The sequence below is a fragment of the Aegilops tauschii genome, chromosome 7, assembly GCF_002575655.3.
Source record: "Aegilops tauschii subsp. strangulata cultivar AL8/78 chromosome 7, Aet v6.0, whole genome shotgun sequence".
Classification (NCBI taxonomy): domain Eukaryota; kingdom Viridiplantae; phylum Streptophyta; class Magnoliopsida; order Poales; family Poaceae; genus Aegilops; species Aegilops tauschii.
The window spans coordinates 97,367,240-97,384,008 of NC_053041.3; the positions used below are offsets into that span (position 1 = coordinate 97,367,240).

At 44.0% G+C, this 16,769-nt stretch overlaps 1 protein-coding gene across 4 annotated transcripts; it reads left to right on the forward strand.

Annotated features, from left to right (window-relative positions):
* The first annotated feature begins 12,909 nt into the window (after window positions 1-12,909).
* On the forward strand, window positions 12,910-16,721 carry LOC109755794 (codeine O-demethylase-like). Of its 4 annotated transcripts, none has more exons than XM_073505189.1 (5): window positions 12,911-13,184; window positions 14,843-15,235; window positions 15,358-15,617; window positions 15,791-16,121; window positions 16,209-16,606. In XM_073505189.1, the coding sequence occupies exons 2-5, from the start codon at window positions 15,002-15,004 to the stop codon at window positions 16,455-16,457; spliced, it is 1,074 nt and encodes a 357-aa protein (XP_073361290.1). In that variant the 5' UTR covers window positions 12,911-13,184; window positions 14,843-15,001; the 3' UTR covers window positions 16,458-16,606. The 4 variants fall into 4 exon arrangements, with proteins under 4 accessions (XP_073361289.1, XP_073361290.1, XP_073361287.1 ...); XM_073505187.1 differs by having other exon boundaries at window positions 12,959-13,184; window positions 14,923-15,235; XM_073505188.1 differs by having other exon boundaries at window positions 12,910-13,184; window positions 15,791-16,721.
* The last annotated feature ends 48 nt before the right edge of the window (window positions 16,722-16,769 follow it).

Sequence of the window (16,769 nt, forward strand, 5' to 3'; positions counted from 1 at the left end):
CTACCTTCGTCGATTTCAGCATCGCGAAGAGCTCGGGAATTACTTTCGTCATCCCTTGCATACTATAGTTCATCATGAAGTTCTACTAACTTGGTGATGGTGACTAGAGAATTCTGTCAATCACTATTTTATCTGGAAGATTAACTCCCACTTGATTCAAGCGATTATAGTACCCAGACAATCTGAGCACATGCTCACTGCTTGAGCTATTCTCCTCCATCTTTTAGCTATAGAACTTTTTGGAGACTTCATATCTCTCAACTCGGGTATTTTCTTGAAATATTAACTTCAACTCCTGGAACATCTCATATGGTCCATGACGTTCAAAACGTCTTTGAAGTCCCGATTCTAAGCCGTTAAGCATGGTGCACTAAACTATCAAGTAGTCATCATATTGAGCTAGCCAAACGTTCATAACGTCTGCATCTGCTCCTGCAATAGGTCTGTCACCTAGCGGTGCATCAAGGACATAATTCTTCTGTGTAGCAATGAGGATAATCCTCAGATCACGGATCCAATCCGCATCATTGCTACTAACATCTTTCAACTTAGTTTCTCTAGGAACATATAAAAAATTAAATGGAGCAACATCGCGAGCTATTGATCTACAACATAGATATGCTAATACTATCAGGACTAAGTTCATGATAAATTTAAGTTCAATTAATCATATTACTTAAGAACTCCCACTTAGATAGACATCCCTCTAATCCTCTAAGTGATCACATGATCCATATCAACTAAACCATGTCCGATCATCACGTGAGATGGAGTAGTTTCAACGGTGAACATCACTATGTTGATCATATCCACTATATGATTCACGCTCGACCTTTCGGTCTCCGTGTTCCGAGGCCATATCTGTTATATGCTAGGCTCGTCAAGCTTAACCTGAGTATTCCGCGTGTGCAACTGTTTTGCACCCGTTGTATTTGAACGTAGAGCCTATCACACCCGATCATCACGTGGTGTCTCAGCACGAAGAACTTTCGCAACGGTGCATACTCAGGGAGAACACTTATACCTTGATAATTTAGTGAGAGATCATCTTATAATGCTACCGTCAAACTAAGCAAAATAAGATGTATAAAAGATAAACATCACATGCAATCAAAATATGTGACATGATATGGCCATCATCATCTTGTGCCTTTGATCTCCATCTCCAAAGCATCATCATGATTTCCATCGTCACCGGCATGACAACATGATCTCCATCATCTTGATCTATATCAATGTGTCATCACATGGTCGTCTCGCCAACTATTGTTATCGCATAGCGATAAAGTAAAGCAATTATTTGGCGCTTGCATCTTATGCAATAAAGAGACAACCATAAGGCTTCTACCAGTTGCCAATAACTTCAACAAAACATGATCATCTTATACAACAACTTATATCTCAGCACGTCTTGACCATGTCACATCACAACATGCCCTGCAAAAACAAGTTAGACGTCCTCTACTTTGTTGTTGCAAGTTTTACGTGGCTGCTATGGGCTGAGCAAGAACAGTTCTTACCTACGCATCAAAACCACAACGATAGTTTGTCAAGTTGGTGTTGTTTTAACCTTCGCAAGGACCGGGCGTAGCCACACTCAGTTCAACTAAAGTTGGAGAAACTGACACCCGCCAGCCACCTGTGTGCAAAGCACGTCGGTAGAACCAGTCTCGCGTAAGCGTACGCGTAATGTCGGTCCGGGCCGCTTCATCCAACAATACCGCCGAACCAAAGTATGGCATGCTGGTAAGCATATGACTTGTATCGCCCACAACTCACTTGTGTTCTACTCGTGCATATGACATCTACGCATAAAACCAGGCTCTGATACCACTATAGGGGAACGTAGTAATTTCCAAAAAAATTCCTACGCACACGCAAGATCATGGTGATGCATAGCAACGAGAGGGGAGAGTGTGTCCATGTACCCTCATAGACCGAAAGCGGAAGCGTTAGCACAACGCGGTTGATGTAGTCGTACGTCTTCACGATCCGACCGATCAAGTACCGAACGCACGGCACCTCCGAGTTCTGCACACGTTCAACTCGATGACGTCCCTCGAACTCTGATCCAGCCGAGCTTTGAGGGAGAGTTCCGTCAGCACGACGGCGTGGTGACAATGATGATGTTCTACCTACGCAGTGCTTTGCCTAAGCACCGCTACGGTATTATCGAGGTGGATTATGGTGGAGGGGGGCACCGCACACGGTTAAGAGATCAAGAGATCAATTGTTGTGTCTATGGGGTGCCCCCTACCCCCGTATATAAAGGAGCAAGGGGGAGGCGGCCGGCGAAGGAGGAGGGCGCGCCAAGGGGGGAGTCCTACTCCCACCAGGAGTAGGACTCCTCCTTTCCTTGTTGGAGTAGGAGAGAAGGAAAGAGGGGGAGAGGGAGAAGGAAAAGCGGGCTGCACCCCTTGTCCAATTCGGACCAGGGGGGTGCGCACCTCCTTCCTTTTGGCCTCTCTCCTCTATTCCCGTATGGCCCAATAAGGCCCAATACTTCTCCCCGACGAATTCCCGTAACTCTCCGGTACTCCGATAAATACCCGAATCACTCGGAACCTTTCCGAAGTCCGAATATAGTCGTCCAATATATCGATCTTTATGTCTCGGCCATTTCGAGACTCCTCGTCATGTCCCCGATCTCATCTGGGACTCCGAACTACCTTCGGTACATCAAAACACATAAACTCATAATATAACCGTCATCGAACTTTAAGCGTGCGGACCCTATGGGTTCGAGAACTATGTAGACATGACTGAGACACGTCTCCGGTCAATAACCAATAGCGGAACCTGGATGCTCATATTGGCTCCCACATATTCTACGAAGATCTTTATCGGTCAGACCGCATAACAACATACGTTGTTCCCTTTATCATCGGTATGTTACTTGCCCGAGATTCGATCGTCGGTATCTCAATACCTAGTTCAATCTCGTTACCGGCAAGTCTCTTTACTCGTTCCGTAATACATCATCCCGCAACTAACTCATTAGTTCCAATGCTTGCAAGGCTTATAGTGATGTGCATTACCGAGAGGGCCCAGAGATACCTCTCCGACAATCGGAGTGACAAATCCTAATCTCGAAATACGCCAACCCAACAAGTACCTTCGGAGGCACCTGTAGAGCACCTTTATAATCACCCAGTTACGTTGTGACGTTTGGTAGCACACAAAGTGTTCCTCCAGTAAACGGGAGTTGCATAATATCATAGTCATAGGAACATGTATAAGTCATGAAGAAAGTAGTAGCAACATATTAAACGATTGAATGCTAAGCTAACGGAATGGGTCAAGTCAATCACATCATTCTCCTAATGATGTGATCCCGTTAATCAAATGACAACTCATGTCTATGGCTAGGAAACATAACCATCTTTGATCAACGAGCTAGTCAAGTAGAGGCATACTAGTGACACTCTATTTGTCTATGTATTCACACAAGTATTATGTTTCCGGTTAATACAATTCTAGCATGAATAATAAACATTTATCATGATATAAGGAAATAAATAATAACTTTATTATTGCCTCTAGGGCATATTTCCTTCACTAGAGCTATGAATGTATGAAAGCTCAACAAAAGAAACTAAGTGGGTGTGCATCCAACTTGCTTGCTCACGAAGACCTAGGGCATTTTGAGGAAGCCCATTGTTGGAATATACAAGCCAAGTTCTATAACTAAAATTCCCACTAGTATATGAAAGTGACAAAATAAGAGACTCTCTATCATGAAGATCATGGTGCTACTCTGAAGCACAAGTGTGGAAAAAGGATAGTAGCATTGTCCCTTCTCTCTTTTTCTCTCATCATATTTTTTTGTTTGGCTTCTTTGGCCTCTTCCTTTTTTTTCATTGGGCTTCTTTGGCCTTTTTTTTATTTCGTCACACGGGACAATGCTCTAATAATGATGATCATCACACCTCTATTTATTTACAACTCAAGAATTACAACTCGATACTTAGAACAAAATATGACTCTAGATGAGTGCCTCCGGCGGTGTACCGGGATGTGCAATGAATCAAGAGTGACATGTATGAAAAATTATGAATGGTGGCTTTGCCACAAATACGATGTCAAGTACATGATCATGCAAGATAATATGACAATGATGGAACGTGTCATAATAAACGGAACGGTGGAAAGTTGCATGGCAATGTATCTCGGAATGGCTATGGAAATGCCATAATAGGTAGGTATGGTGGCTGTTTTGAGGAAGGTAAATGGTGGGTTTATGGTACCGGCGAAAGTTGCGCGGTACTAGAGAGACTAGCAATGGTGGAAGGGTGAAAGTGCGTATAATCCATGGACTCAACATTAGTCATAAAGAACTCACATACTTATTGCAAAAATCTACAAGTCATCAAAACCAAGCACTACGCGCATGCTCCTAGGGGGATAGATTTATAGAAAAAGACCATCGCTCGTCCTCGACCGCCACTCGTAAGAAAGACAATCAAAGAAACACCTCATGCTTCAAATTTGTTACACAACGGTTACCATACGTGCATGCTACGGGACTTACAAACCTCAACACAAGTATTTCTCAAATTCACAATTACTCAACTAGCATGACTCTAATATCACCATCTTCATATCTCAAAACAATCATCAAGCATCAAACTTCTCATAGTATTCAATGCACTTATATGAAAGTTCTTATTATACCCATCTTGGATGCCCATCATATTAGGACTAATTTTATAGCCAAAGCAAATTACCATGCTGTTCTAAAAGACTCTCAAAATAATATAAGTGAAGCATGAGAGATCAATAATTTCTATAAAATAAAATCACCACCGTGCTCTAAAAAGATATAAGTGAAGCACTAGAGCAAAATTATCTAGCTCAAAAGATATAACTGAAGCACATAGAGTATTCTAATAAATTCCGATTCATGCGTGTCTCTCCCTAAAGGTGTGTACAGCAAGGATGATTGTGGTAAACTAAAATCAAAGACTCAAATCATACAAGACGCTCCAAGCAAAACACATACCATGTGGTGAATAAAAATATAGTCTCAAGTAAAGTTACCGATAGACGAAGACGAAAGAGGGGATGCCTTCCGAGGCATCCCCAAGCTTAGGCTTTTGGTTGTCCTTGAATTTTACCTTGGGGTGCCTTGGGCATCCCCAAGCTTAGGCTCTTGCAACTCCTTATTCCAAAATCCATCAAATCTTTACCCAAAAACTTGAAAACTTCACAACACAAAACTTAACAGAAAATCTCATGAGCTCCGTTAGTATAAGAAAATAAACCACCACTTTAAGGTACTATAATGAACTCATTATTTATTTATATTGGTGTTAAACCTACTGTATTCCAACTTCTCTATGGTTCATACCCCCCCCGATACTACTCATAGATTCATCAAAATAAGCAAACAACACACGAAAAACATAATCTGTCAAAAACAGACTAGTCTGTAGCAATCTGTAACTTTCGAATACTTCTGTAACTCCAAAAATTCTGAAAAAATAGGACGACCTATATAATTTGTATATTAATCTTCTGCAAAAAGAATCAGCATATTATCACGTTCTAGTGATTTTTAACAATTATTTTCGTGGGCACATAGTCAACTATCACCCAAGAAAATCCTATAGGTTTTACTTGGGACAAACACTAATTAAAACATAAAACCACATCTAAACAGAGGCTAGATGAATTATTTATTACTACACAGGAACAAAAGCAAAGAACAAAAGTAAAATTGGGTTGCCTCCCAACAAGCGCTATCGTTTAACGCCCCTAGCTAGGCATTAATAATTTTGGTGATGCTCACATGAAAGACAAGAATTGAAGCGCAAAGAGCATCATGAAACACGTGAAAAACACATCTAAGTCCAACATACTTCCTATGCATAGGCATCTTATATGCAAACAAATTATCATAGCAAGCAAAAACTAGCATATGCAGGGAAGAGGAAAGAAACAATAGCAATCTCAACATAACGAGAGGTAATTTAGTAACATGAAAATTTCTACAACCATATTTTCCTCTCTCATAATAATTACATGTGGGATCATAAGCAAATTAAACAAAATAGCTATCACATAAAATATTTTCAACACGATCCACATGCATGCAAAGTTGACACTCTTCCAAAATAGTGGGATTAACATTAACTAAAGTCATAACCTCTCCAAACCCACTTCTATCAAAAATTTCATAAGATTGAACATTTTCCAAATATGTGGGATCTAAAGTTGACACTCTTCCAAACCCACTTTCAATATTATTGCAAACATTATTATCAATCTCATATTCATCATGGGGCTTAAATAAATTTTCAAGATCATAAAAAGAATCACCCCAATCATGATCATTGCAACAAGTGGTAGACATAGCAAAACTAGCATCCCCAAGCTTAGGGTTTTGCATAATATTAGTGATACGTCTCCAACGTATCTATAATTTTTTATTGTTCCATGCTATTATATATTCTGTTTTGGCTGTTTAATGGGCTTTATTATACACTTCTATATTTTTTTGGGACTAACCTATTAACCGGAGGCCCAGCCCAAATTGCTATTTTTTTGCCTATTTCAGTGTTTTGCAGAAAAGGAATATCAAACAGAGTCCAAACGGAATGAAACCTTCGGGAGCGTGATTTTTGGAACAAACATGATCCAGAGGACTTGGAGTGGACGTCAAGAAACAACCGAGGAGGCCACGAGGCAGGGAGGCGCGCCTGCCCCCCTGAGCGCGCCCCCACCCTCATGGGCCCCTCGTGGCTCTCCTGACCGACTTCCTTCGCCTATATATACTCATATACCCTGGAAACATCGAAGAGCACCACGAAACCCTATTTCCACCGCCGCAACCTTCTGTACCCGTGAGATCCCATCTTGGGGCCTTTTCCGGCACTCCGCCGGAGGGGGCATCGATCACGGAGGGCTTCTACATCAACACCATAGGCTCTCCGATGATGTGTGAGTAGTTTACCTCAGACCTTCGGGTCCATAGTTATTAGCTAGATGGCTTCTTATCTCTCTTTGGATATCAATACAAAGTTCTCCTCGATTCTCTTGGAGATCTATTCGATGTAATCTTCTTTTGCGGTGTGTTTGTCGAGATCCGATGAATTGTGTGTTTATGATCCAGATTATCTATGAACAATATTTGAATCTCCTCTGAATTCTTTTATGTATGATTTGTTATCTTTGCAAGTCTCTTCGAATTATTGGTTTGGTTTGGCCTACTACATTGATCTTTCTTGCAATGGGAGAAGTGCTTAGCTTTGTGTTCAATCTTGCGGTGTCCTTTCCCAGTGACAGTAGGGGCAGCAAGGCACGTATTGTATTGTTGCCATTGAGGATAAAAAGATGGGGTTTATATCATATTGCTTGAGTTTATCCCTCTACATCATGTCATCTTGCTTAATGTGTTACTCCGTTCTTATGAACTTAATACTCTAGATGCATATTGGATAGCGGTCGATGTGTGGAGTAATAGTAGTAGATGCAGGCAAGAGTCGGTCTACTTGTCGCGGACGTGATGCCTATATACATGATAATGCCTAGATATTCTCATAACTATGCTCAGTTCTATCAATTGCTCAACAGTAATTTGTTCACCCACCACAATACTTATGCTATCTTGAGAGAAGCCACTAGTGAAACCTATGGCCCCCGGGTCTATTTTCCATCATATTAATCTCCCGTCAACTAGCTATTTCTGTCGCCATTTATTTTGCATTCTTTACTTTCAGTCTTTATCATAAAAATACCAAAAATATTATCCTATCATCTCTATCAGATCTCACTTTTGCAAGTAGCCGTGAAGGGATTGATAACCCCTTTATCGCGTTGGTTGCAAGGTCTTATTTGTTTGTGTAGGTACAAGGGACTTGCGTATGGCCTCCTACTGGATTGATACCTTGGTTCTCAAAAACTGAGGGAAATACTTACGCTACTTTGCTGCATCACCATTTCCTCTTCAAGGGAAAACCAACGCAGTGCTCAAGAGGTAGTAATTAGCACAATTGACATTAATAGAATTTGTAATAACATCATTGCAATCATGCTTTTTATTCAATAAGCTATTGTGAGTCTCTTCATAAATTTCTTCATCACAATTTTCAGATTCACGAATTTCAAGCAAAACCTCATAAAGATAATCTAGTGCACTCAACTCACTAGCAATTGGTTCATCATAATTGGATGTTTTAAAAAGATTAGCAAGTGGATGGGGATCCATAAACTCTTAGCAAGCAAAGATGCAAGCAAAAAAAGGCACATGGTAACACAAGATCGAACGGAAGGAGAGTGAAGAAAAGGCGAAGGTTTTCGAAAATCGTTTTAGAAGTGGGGGAGAGGAAAAAGAGAGGTGAATGGAAAATAATGTAATCCGAGGGAGAAGAGTTATGATGGGTACTTGGTGTGTTTTGACTTGGCATAGATCTCCTCGGCAACGGCGCCAGAAATCCTTCTTGCTACCTCTAGAGCATGCGTTGGTTTTCCCTTGAAGAGGAAAGGGTGATGCAGCAAAGTAGCGTAAGTATTTCCCTCATTTTTTGAGAACCAAGGTATCAATCCAGTAGGAGACAACGCACAAGTCACCTAGTACCTGCACAAACAATCAAGAACCTTGCAACCAACGCGATAAAGGGGTTGTCAATCCCTTCACGGTCACTCGCAAAAGTGAGATCTAATAAAGATAGTAAGATAAATATTTTTGGTATTTTTGTTGTATAGATTGGAAAGTAAAGATTGCAAAATAGTAAACTAGATGCAATGTAAATAAAAAAGATGCAATATAATAAGAAAGAGACCCGGGGGGGCCATAGGTTTCACTAGTGGATTCTCTCAAGATAGCATGTATTACGGTGGGTGAACAAATTACTGCCGATTAATTGATAGAAAAACGCATAGTTATGAGAATATCTAAGGCAATGATCATGAATATAGGCCTCACGTCCGTGTCAAGTAGACCGAAACGATTCTGCATCTACTACTATTACTCCACACATCGACCTCTATCCAGCATGCATCTAGAGTATTAAGTTCATAAGAACAGAGTAACGCATTAGGCAACATGACATGATGTAGAGGGATAAACTCAAGCAATATGATATAAACCCCATCTTTTTATCCTCGATGGCAACAATACAATACGTGCCTTGCTGCCCCTACTGTCACTGGGAAAGGACACCGCAAGATTGAACACAAAGCTAAGCACTTCTCCCATTGCAAGAAAGATCAATCTAGTAGGCCAAACTAAACCGATAATTCGAAGAGAATTGCAAAGATATCAAATCATGCATATAAGAATTCAGAGAAGAACCAAATAGTATTCATAGATAAACTTGTTCATAAATCCACAATTCATCGGATCTCTGCAAACACACCGCAAAAGAGTATTACATCAAATGGATCTCCAAGAACATCGAGGATAACTTTGTATTGAGAATCAAAGAGAGAGAAGAAGCCATCTAGATAATAACTATGGACCCGAAGGTCTGTGGTAAACTACTCACGTATCATCGGAGAGGCTGTGGTGTTGATGTAGAAGCCCTCCGTGATAGATTCCCCCTCCGGCAGATTGCCGGAAAAGGCCCCAAGGTGGGATCTCACGGGTACAGAAGGTTGCGGCGGTGGAAAAGTGGTTTTGTGGCTCTCTCTGATCGATCTAGGGTATAAGGGTATATATAGGCGAAAGAAGTACGTCGGTGGAGCTCCGTGGGGCCCATGAGGGTGGGGGCGCGCCTACCCCCCTAGGCGCGCCCTCCTGCCTCGTGGCCGCCTCGCAGAGTTCCAGACTTCAACTCCAAGTCTTCTGGATTGCTTTCGTTCCAAGAAAGATCATCGCGAAGGTTTCATTCCGTTTGGATTCCGTTTGGTATTCCTTTTCTGCAAAACACTAAAATAGGCAAAAAAAACAGAAACTGGCACTGGGCCTTCGGTTAATAGGTTAGTCCCAAAAATAATATAAAAGAGCATATTAAAGCCCATTAAACATCCAAAACAGATAATATAATAGCATGAAATAATAAAAAATTATAGATACGTTGGAGACGTATCACATACCTTTGAATAGAGCTGGAGGGGAAGACACTTTGGCGTGGGCACTGGAAAAGTTAGGTAACTACACTGTCAAATCAGTGTATCGATCTATAATGACTCGCAACAAGCTTATCTCCCTAGAGGAAGGGACGATTACGGATACTTCATCAGCGAATAAACAGTTGTGGTCAGCACTTTGGAAAATACATGTGGTGCCGAAAGTTAGGGTTTTCTGGTGGAGAGTTCTCCGCGGCGTCTTGCCAGACTCCTCGACCTTGAAGCATCGACATATCAAACCACTCGGACGCTGTGACATTTGTCAGGCAATGGATGAAGATTTGATGATGCATGTGCTTATTTCATGCTCGCATGCAAAGCAGTTCTGGATTGCGCCCAAGGATCGGTTCAACCTTCAACTACCTAGGCTGCATCCATTAACGTGGGCGCGTGATATTGTGTTGGATCCTATGTTCGCAGACGACATCAGATGCAAGATCATCACAATCATGCACGCTATATGGATACAATCCAGTTCGGGCGCTCAAATGGATCCATGAAACTCTATCTTTGCTGGAACTACCTGTTCGTCGCACTAGGGTGCAAGCGGGACAGGGCTGGAAACCCCCCGACGCGGGGTGAATTACCATCAACACTGATGGATCGGTTTTCCCAGATGCACTAACAGGCGGAGCTAGTGGTGTTACCCGGTCCCATTTATCCTTCATTGGGGCTTGGTGCAAGCCACTCGTTGGCGTTACAGATCCATTTATCGCCGAACTTCTAGCCTTCCGAGAGGGTGTGATCTTTGCTCAGCTTCACGGGATGTCACATGTGATCATGGAGGTCGATAGCATGGAGCTGGTCACCCAATGGAATTCGTGAGGCAACTCTCGATCGGTTGCAGCGCCTATCTTACGAGAACTAGATGATATAGTGCTCAATTTTGTTTACTTTTCGGTTCACCATGTCAGCAGGGAGTTCAATACCCCGGCTCACTTGTGTGCACAACGTGCTGCTCGACCGAGGGCACAGAGTGCTGGCTAGAGCAGAGCCTCGATTTTCTTCTTGTAAGCCTTGGGGCAGACTGTAACCGAATGATTCTGAAATAAAGTCTTAGTTCGATGCAAAAAAAGACCTAGCTTCCTCTAAAAAAACGAAGCAGACCTAGCCGTGCATACAAATTTGAAGTTTAATAGTAGGCATTTCCGTGTTCGTCAAACGAACAAAGTAAAAAAACATAAGTAAAAAATAGCATTACATATAAAAAGACTCAAAACGAGACGAAACAAAGGGGGACCAAACCAATAATACCTATCCCCTTTAATAGTAGGTATAGATAGGCAAAAGAAATAGGTAGGTGGAGTCACGAGGGGCCCACAAGGGTGGGGGGCACGCCCTCCGTCCTTGTGGCTGCCTCGTGACTTCCCTGACTTGCACTCCAAGTCCTCTGGATGTCTTCTGGTCCAAGAAAATCATCGTGAAAGTTTTATTCCGTTTGGACTCCGTTTGGTATTCCTTTTCTGCGAAACTCTAAAACAAGGAAAAAAACAGAAACTAACACTGGACCCTAGGTTAATAGGTTAGTCCCAAAAATAATATAAAATAGCATATTAATGCATATAAAACATCCAAAACAGATAATATAATAGCATGAAACAATCAAAAATTATAGATACGTTGGAGACGTATCAAAGGCCGCTGCTACGAGTCAGCCGGATGAGAAATCATCCGGCTAGGCAGCCGTCCGATTAGCGCTCTGGTGGCCATTGGATTACAGCAATGCCACGACAGTATTAGGTGTGCACGCAACGCTGCTACACCCGGCAGAAGCTCCACTGCAGCTCTCGTGGTGCACCACCGGCGTCTGGGGAAGCTCCAACACAGCACCAACGACGGCCGGCGGAGCTCCAACGCAGCACCGACGCGTCCGGCGAAGCTCCATTGCAGCACCAGCGGAGCTCCAACACAGCACCGACGCGTCCGACGAAGCTCCATTGCAACTCCGGTGAGGCTTCATTGCAACTTCGGCTATGCTTTCGGTGGCTCGGCGTTGCTCCATTGCAACACTGACGATGCTCCCAATAGTTACAAGGCAACATCGCCGGAGTTGCAGCGCCCCTCGTTGGCCACTCGTCGCGGTCACCGTTCGCAGTGTCGCATCGCTCCATTGCAGCTTAGGCTCAAAATCTCAGCTCCGACGCCATGCACAAATGCTCCCGGTCGCAGCAGCAACAGCTTCGACGGCCATGGCAGGCGGTGGTCGGCGTCGAAGCTTCCGCCGATTCGTCGCAGCCCGACGGTGCCCCTTGCAGCAGTAACAACTCCGCCATGGAATAGAATGGCCAACGTGGCCATGGAAGCGGGCAGCAAGAGAGACCGCGTCCATGGAAGTGGGCAGCAGAAGAAAGATGGGATCTGCAGATTGCGAGTCGAAGACGACGATGCGGTAGACAAATGAGTGGTTGTGGGCTTTTGCGTGGGATAAGGCAGATCGTAAAGCGGCGCGTGGAGCCTAGCGAGGGGGCACATGTCGATCAGTGGAGGAGGCTTGCGTTTCCTACTTTCATTCTTTTCATCCGGCTTAAAACAAACGTTAGTCATGTGTTAGCAAACTTCGGTCGAACGGAGAACCGTACTGTGGTCTAGCTCCGCTCTGGACCTGCTAATGTCCCTAGTCTGTGTAGGGATGTATTCGTGTGCTTTTGAGTAATACAATCCTTTTACCCCCGCAAAAAAAAGAAAGATGAAAGCAAGGAAAAAGATGGATGTAAGCAAGTAAGGTTTTGGTGGCGGAGTGACTTTTTTTTTCAGGAACGGTGGCGGAGCCCACATTAGTATTCGAATTTTATATTCTATATGTTTTTTCTTAAAACATTTTAGGGGTTAGGGGTGCAGTCGTAATTTTCTTCGTTGGCCGGGTTCAGCTCGTAGCAGCCACGGCCCAGGGGCCGATCCGCCCGTAGAGATCGGCGGCAACAAAACCCGTTTCTCCCGCTGTGTTCTGTGTTGGTCGTCCTGTCCAGTGTCCACTGCGCCCACTGCCGTCCGGCGAAGTCGAGCGGAGGCGCGGTGCAGGGATCGCCGGGAACCGAGGCGGGGGGGCGCCGAGGAGATTCTGCCGCTGGACTCGCCGAGGAAACGCTCCCCTCCATGCGGGGGGACGCCCTGAGGTATGGATCGAGCTTGATTTAACACTGATTAGCTATCTATCAGCTGCCCAGATCGGGATCAGTCAATTTTCCCCTTCGTCCCTGTTGTCAGCAGCCGCCTCTACTGTCGACCCGCTCGCAGCCACCGGCCTAGCCGCCGTCCCCGGTCACCCTCGGCCGGCGTCGCTGCCGCGCCTCCACCGCCACGGCCGTCCCTTTAACCCCCATTCCCCCTCCCCACCCACGGCCACGGCTTTGCCGTTACTTAATCAGCATGGTCATCAACACATAGACCAGCTATCAGTCACTTCCGATAATAGGAGAAAAATAAGGAAGATAATAGACAGGATCAGAAGTAGCTTTCTGAAGCAGAAACTTAACACAGTAGAAGATAATGTAGTGGCCTGCCGATGGCATACGATGACATGAAAGTATCAATATATAGCACATTCTGATCAAAAAGTTTAAACATAAACCATTTCTGTAAGGAACAACAGATTGTTGCAAGAAACTTCCTGCACATACACGTACCTCCATTGCATCTCCTGTGTTCGCAAGTAATGCATTCGGAACTATTTGCACTTTGTACCAGAAGCCATTTTCCTGCACTTGGAGCCCACTGACGTTATCATCGACGTACCTCCATTGCATCTCCTGTGTTCGCAAGTAATGCATTCGGAACTATTTGCACTTTGTACCAGAAGCCATTTTCCTGCACTTGGAGCCCACTGACGTTATCATCGATAAACACAACTGTGATCACAGTGGCATCAGTGTGAGGCTTCAGGCCTAAGACTGAATCTGGCATACGTGATGGCATCCTCTTGAATCGACAAACTAGTCCTCATGTAAATCAAGCATCTTGGCCAGGTACCTGAGGACAAGGCTGGCAATCTCCCTTCACCTGACTCTGTACTCACACAGAGCATTTCTGAAGAAAACTGCATGGTCAGAATTATTCAATGGCTACTCATCAGTTAACTGTTTTAAATCATGCATATTGATCCTGGATCCCTGTTAAGGGCCTTAAAGGTACCTGAAAGAAGGAGGATGTGTGGTAGATTCTTCGGGACTCTGGTTCGGCTAAAGGTACAGCCAGTCACACCAGTCCAGTGTCTGCTTCTCTGATACGACTATGCCGTTCCCGTACCTCTGCTTTTCTTCCAGTGGGAGCTTGTGACAGTTTCATCATCTCACTGAGAAAACTTGGCTCTATTCCATGTCCAATAGAATAGGTAAAGATCAATCACAACTCTATCCGCTGATAAAAAATAACACTAAGAATTGATCAGGTCAAACTTAATAGGAAGAGGCCCTAGTTCTCCAAGGCGACTGCATCTTGACAGCCTCATCATGAGGGTTGTTACCAGGGGCAGGCAGACAGCTGAGTTCAATGACTGGGATCAGCTCAGGCATCTCAAAACAGGCCACGTCAAGGCGGTCTTGCTCAGGAACCACATACTGGCTTGGTGGCTCCTGTACACCAGTCACCAGCTACCAATTGATAATTAGTGAAAATTACAAACTGGTGAATCAGAGTAATGCATGCCAACACATGCCATGTTATCTCTGTCCCCCCCTGCTTGTCTTCTTATATAGTTTGTTTTGGCTTATTAGGTTTCTTCTTGAGAAAAAAGGAGTAGCCATCATCACTCTGATCTTTTTGGTGTTTGTTGTAGTGGTTGGTGACTGTCCTTACTTATTGATGACAATGTGTACTGAGATGGGACTGAGACGAAGGCAACTACATATTGCGTAGGGCAACATCTTCCTTGAAGAGAGCCAACAACCAAGGAGACAGAGCACCAGGATCAGCAAAGAAACATTCAAGAACTTCAATGGCTGATGAGTCATGGAGGCTACCGAATTCAGTGCAGCAACTGGCTGCCAACATGCAAGAACCACCAAGCCAGTACTTGCTCAGAGAGCAAGAACTGCTTGGTGCGAACCTTGCTGGTGCCGAGATGCCTGAGCCCGTCCCAACAATCGATCTTGGCCTGCTGTCTGCATCCAATGATCCTGAGGAAGCCGCCAAGCTGCGGTCGGCGCTGCAGACCTGGGGATTCTTCCAGGTGAGTTTCTTTATTATTCCGTTCTTGAGTTTCTTGTTCCTAAGATTTACTCTCTTTTTTGCATTTTTCGTTCATGGTGCACTTGCTATATTTCTGTAACACGCATGAGCCTATGTGACCAGGTTTCTAACCATGGAATGGAGGCCTCTATGATGGATTCTGTGTTCACCGCATCAAGGGAATTTTTTCAGCTACCGCTCGAAGAGAAGAAGAAATGCAGCAACCTGATAGATGGCAAGCATTTCCAGGTAGAAGGGTATGGAAATGACCAGGTAAGGACTCAAGATCAGAGATTGGACTGGTCTGATCGACTGCACCTTAGAGTTGAGCCAGAGGGTGGGAGAAACCTTGACCATTGGCCTACACATCCCAAATCATTCAGGTAATCTATCAGCGATACTTCAAACGGATCTTTCTTTCTCGTCTGCTTTGTAGAAAAGAGTTCATTTGCTTATTTATGCGTTGAGTGATGTAACCTGACATGGACTGCAGAAATAAAATAAACATTAGTAAACTAGGCTTGGTTTAATTGGACTACATGAGCTCTGTTTGCAGGGATGATCTGCACGAATACGCATTGAAGTGCAAGGGAATCAGAGATGACATCCTTCGGGCAATGCCCAAGATTTTGAAGCTTGATGCAGACTGCCTTGTTAATCAGTTTAACAGCAACGCCCCCACTTTTGCTAGATTCAACCACTTCCCTCCATGTCCAAGACCCGATCTTGTCCTGGGCATCAAGCCTCACGCCGATTTCCCTGCTCTCACGGTTCTCCTCATGGACAACGACGTCGCAGGGCTGCAATATCTCAGAGATGGAACCTGGTACAATGTTCCAGCTGCGTGCGACCACACCTTGCTGATCAACATTGGTCTTACAATGGAGGTGACCATCTCTGAACCTCCAGTAATTCTTCTACTATATGAAGTTCTTGTCTTCTTGATGACTTCCACCTGGCCGTTCCTCGTGCAGATAATGACCAACGGGATCTTCACGGGGCCAATGCATAGAGTTGTGACTAATGCCGATAAAGAGAGGATATCAGTGGCCATGTTCTATGGTGTGGATCCCGAGCAAGAGATTGGGCCGATGGCTCATCTGTTAAGTGAGGAGCAACCGGCACAATACAGGAAAATGAAGGCCAAGGACTTGTTAGTGTTGCACCATGAACATTACGCTGGAGGCCGAGGACCAAGAATTGCCGACACACTGAAGATCTAAGTAAGATGGCTGTAGTTCCATGCTAGAGTACCCATGGACAGTACATAATTGGTGAGCTTACAGGGAGTGGACCTGGTTAAAATGAAGAATCGGTCTGGTTTATGTTTGGTTTGTATTAACATTCTCTCTAAGCGCTTTCATATTCTTTATCTGCTCAAGTGTCTCCACCGTTCCTTCTTATATACTCTGTAGCTTTTATATTCTTCAAAATGCATAAATCCTATCCCCATAACATGGTGAATGATGATTTTTAGGATGTAAAAATGTCAGCACTAGTCGCGGTCATGTTGTATGAAACTGACAGACATGTTT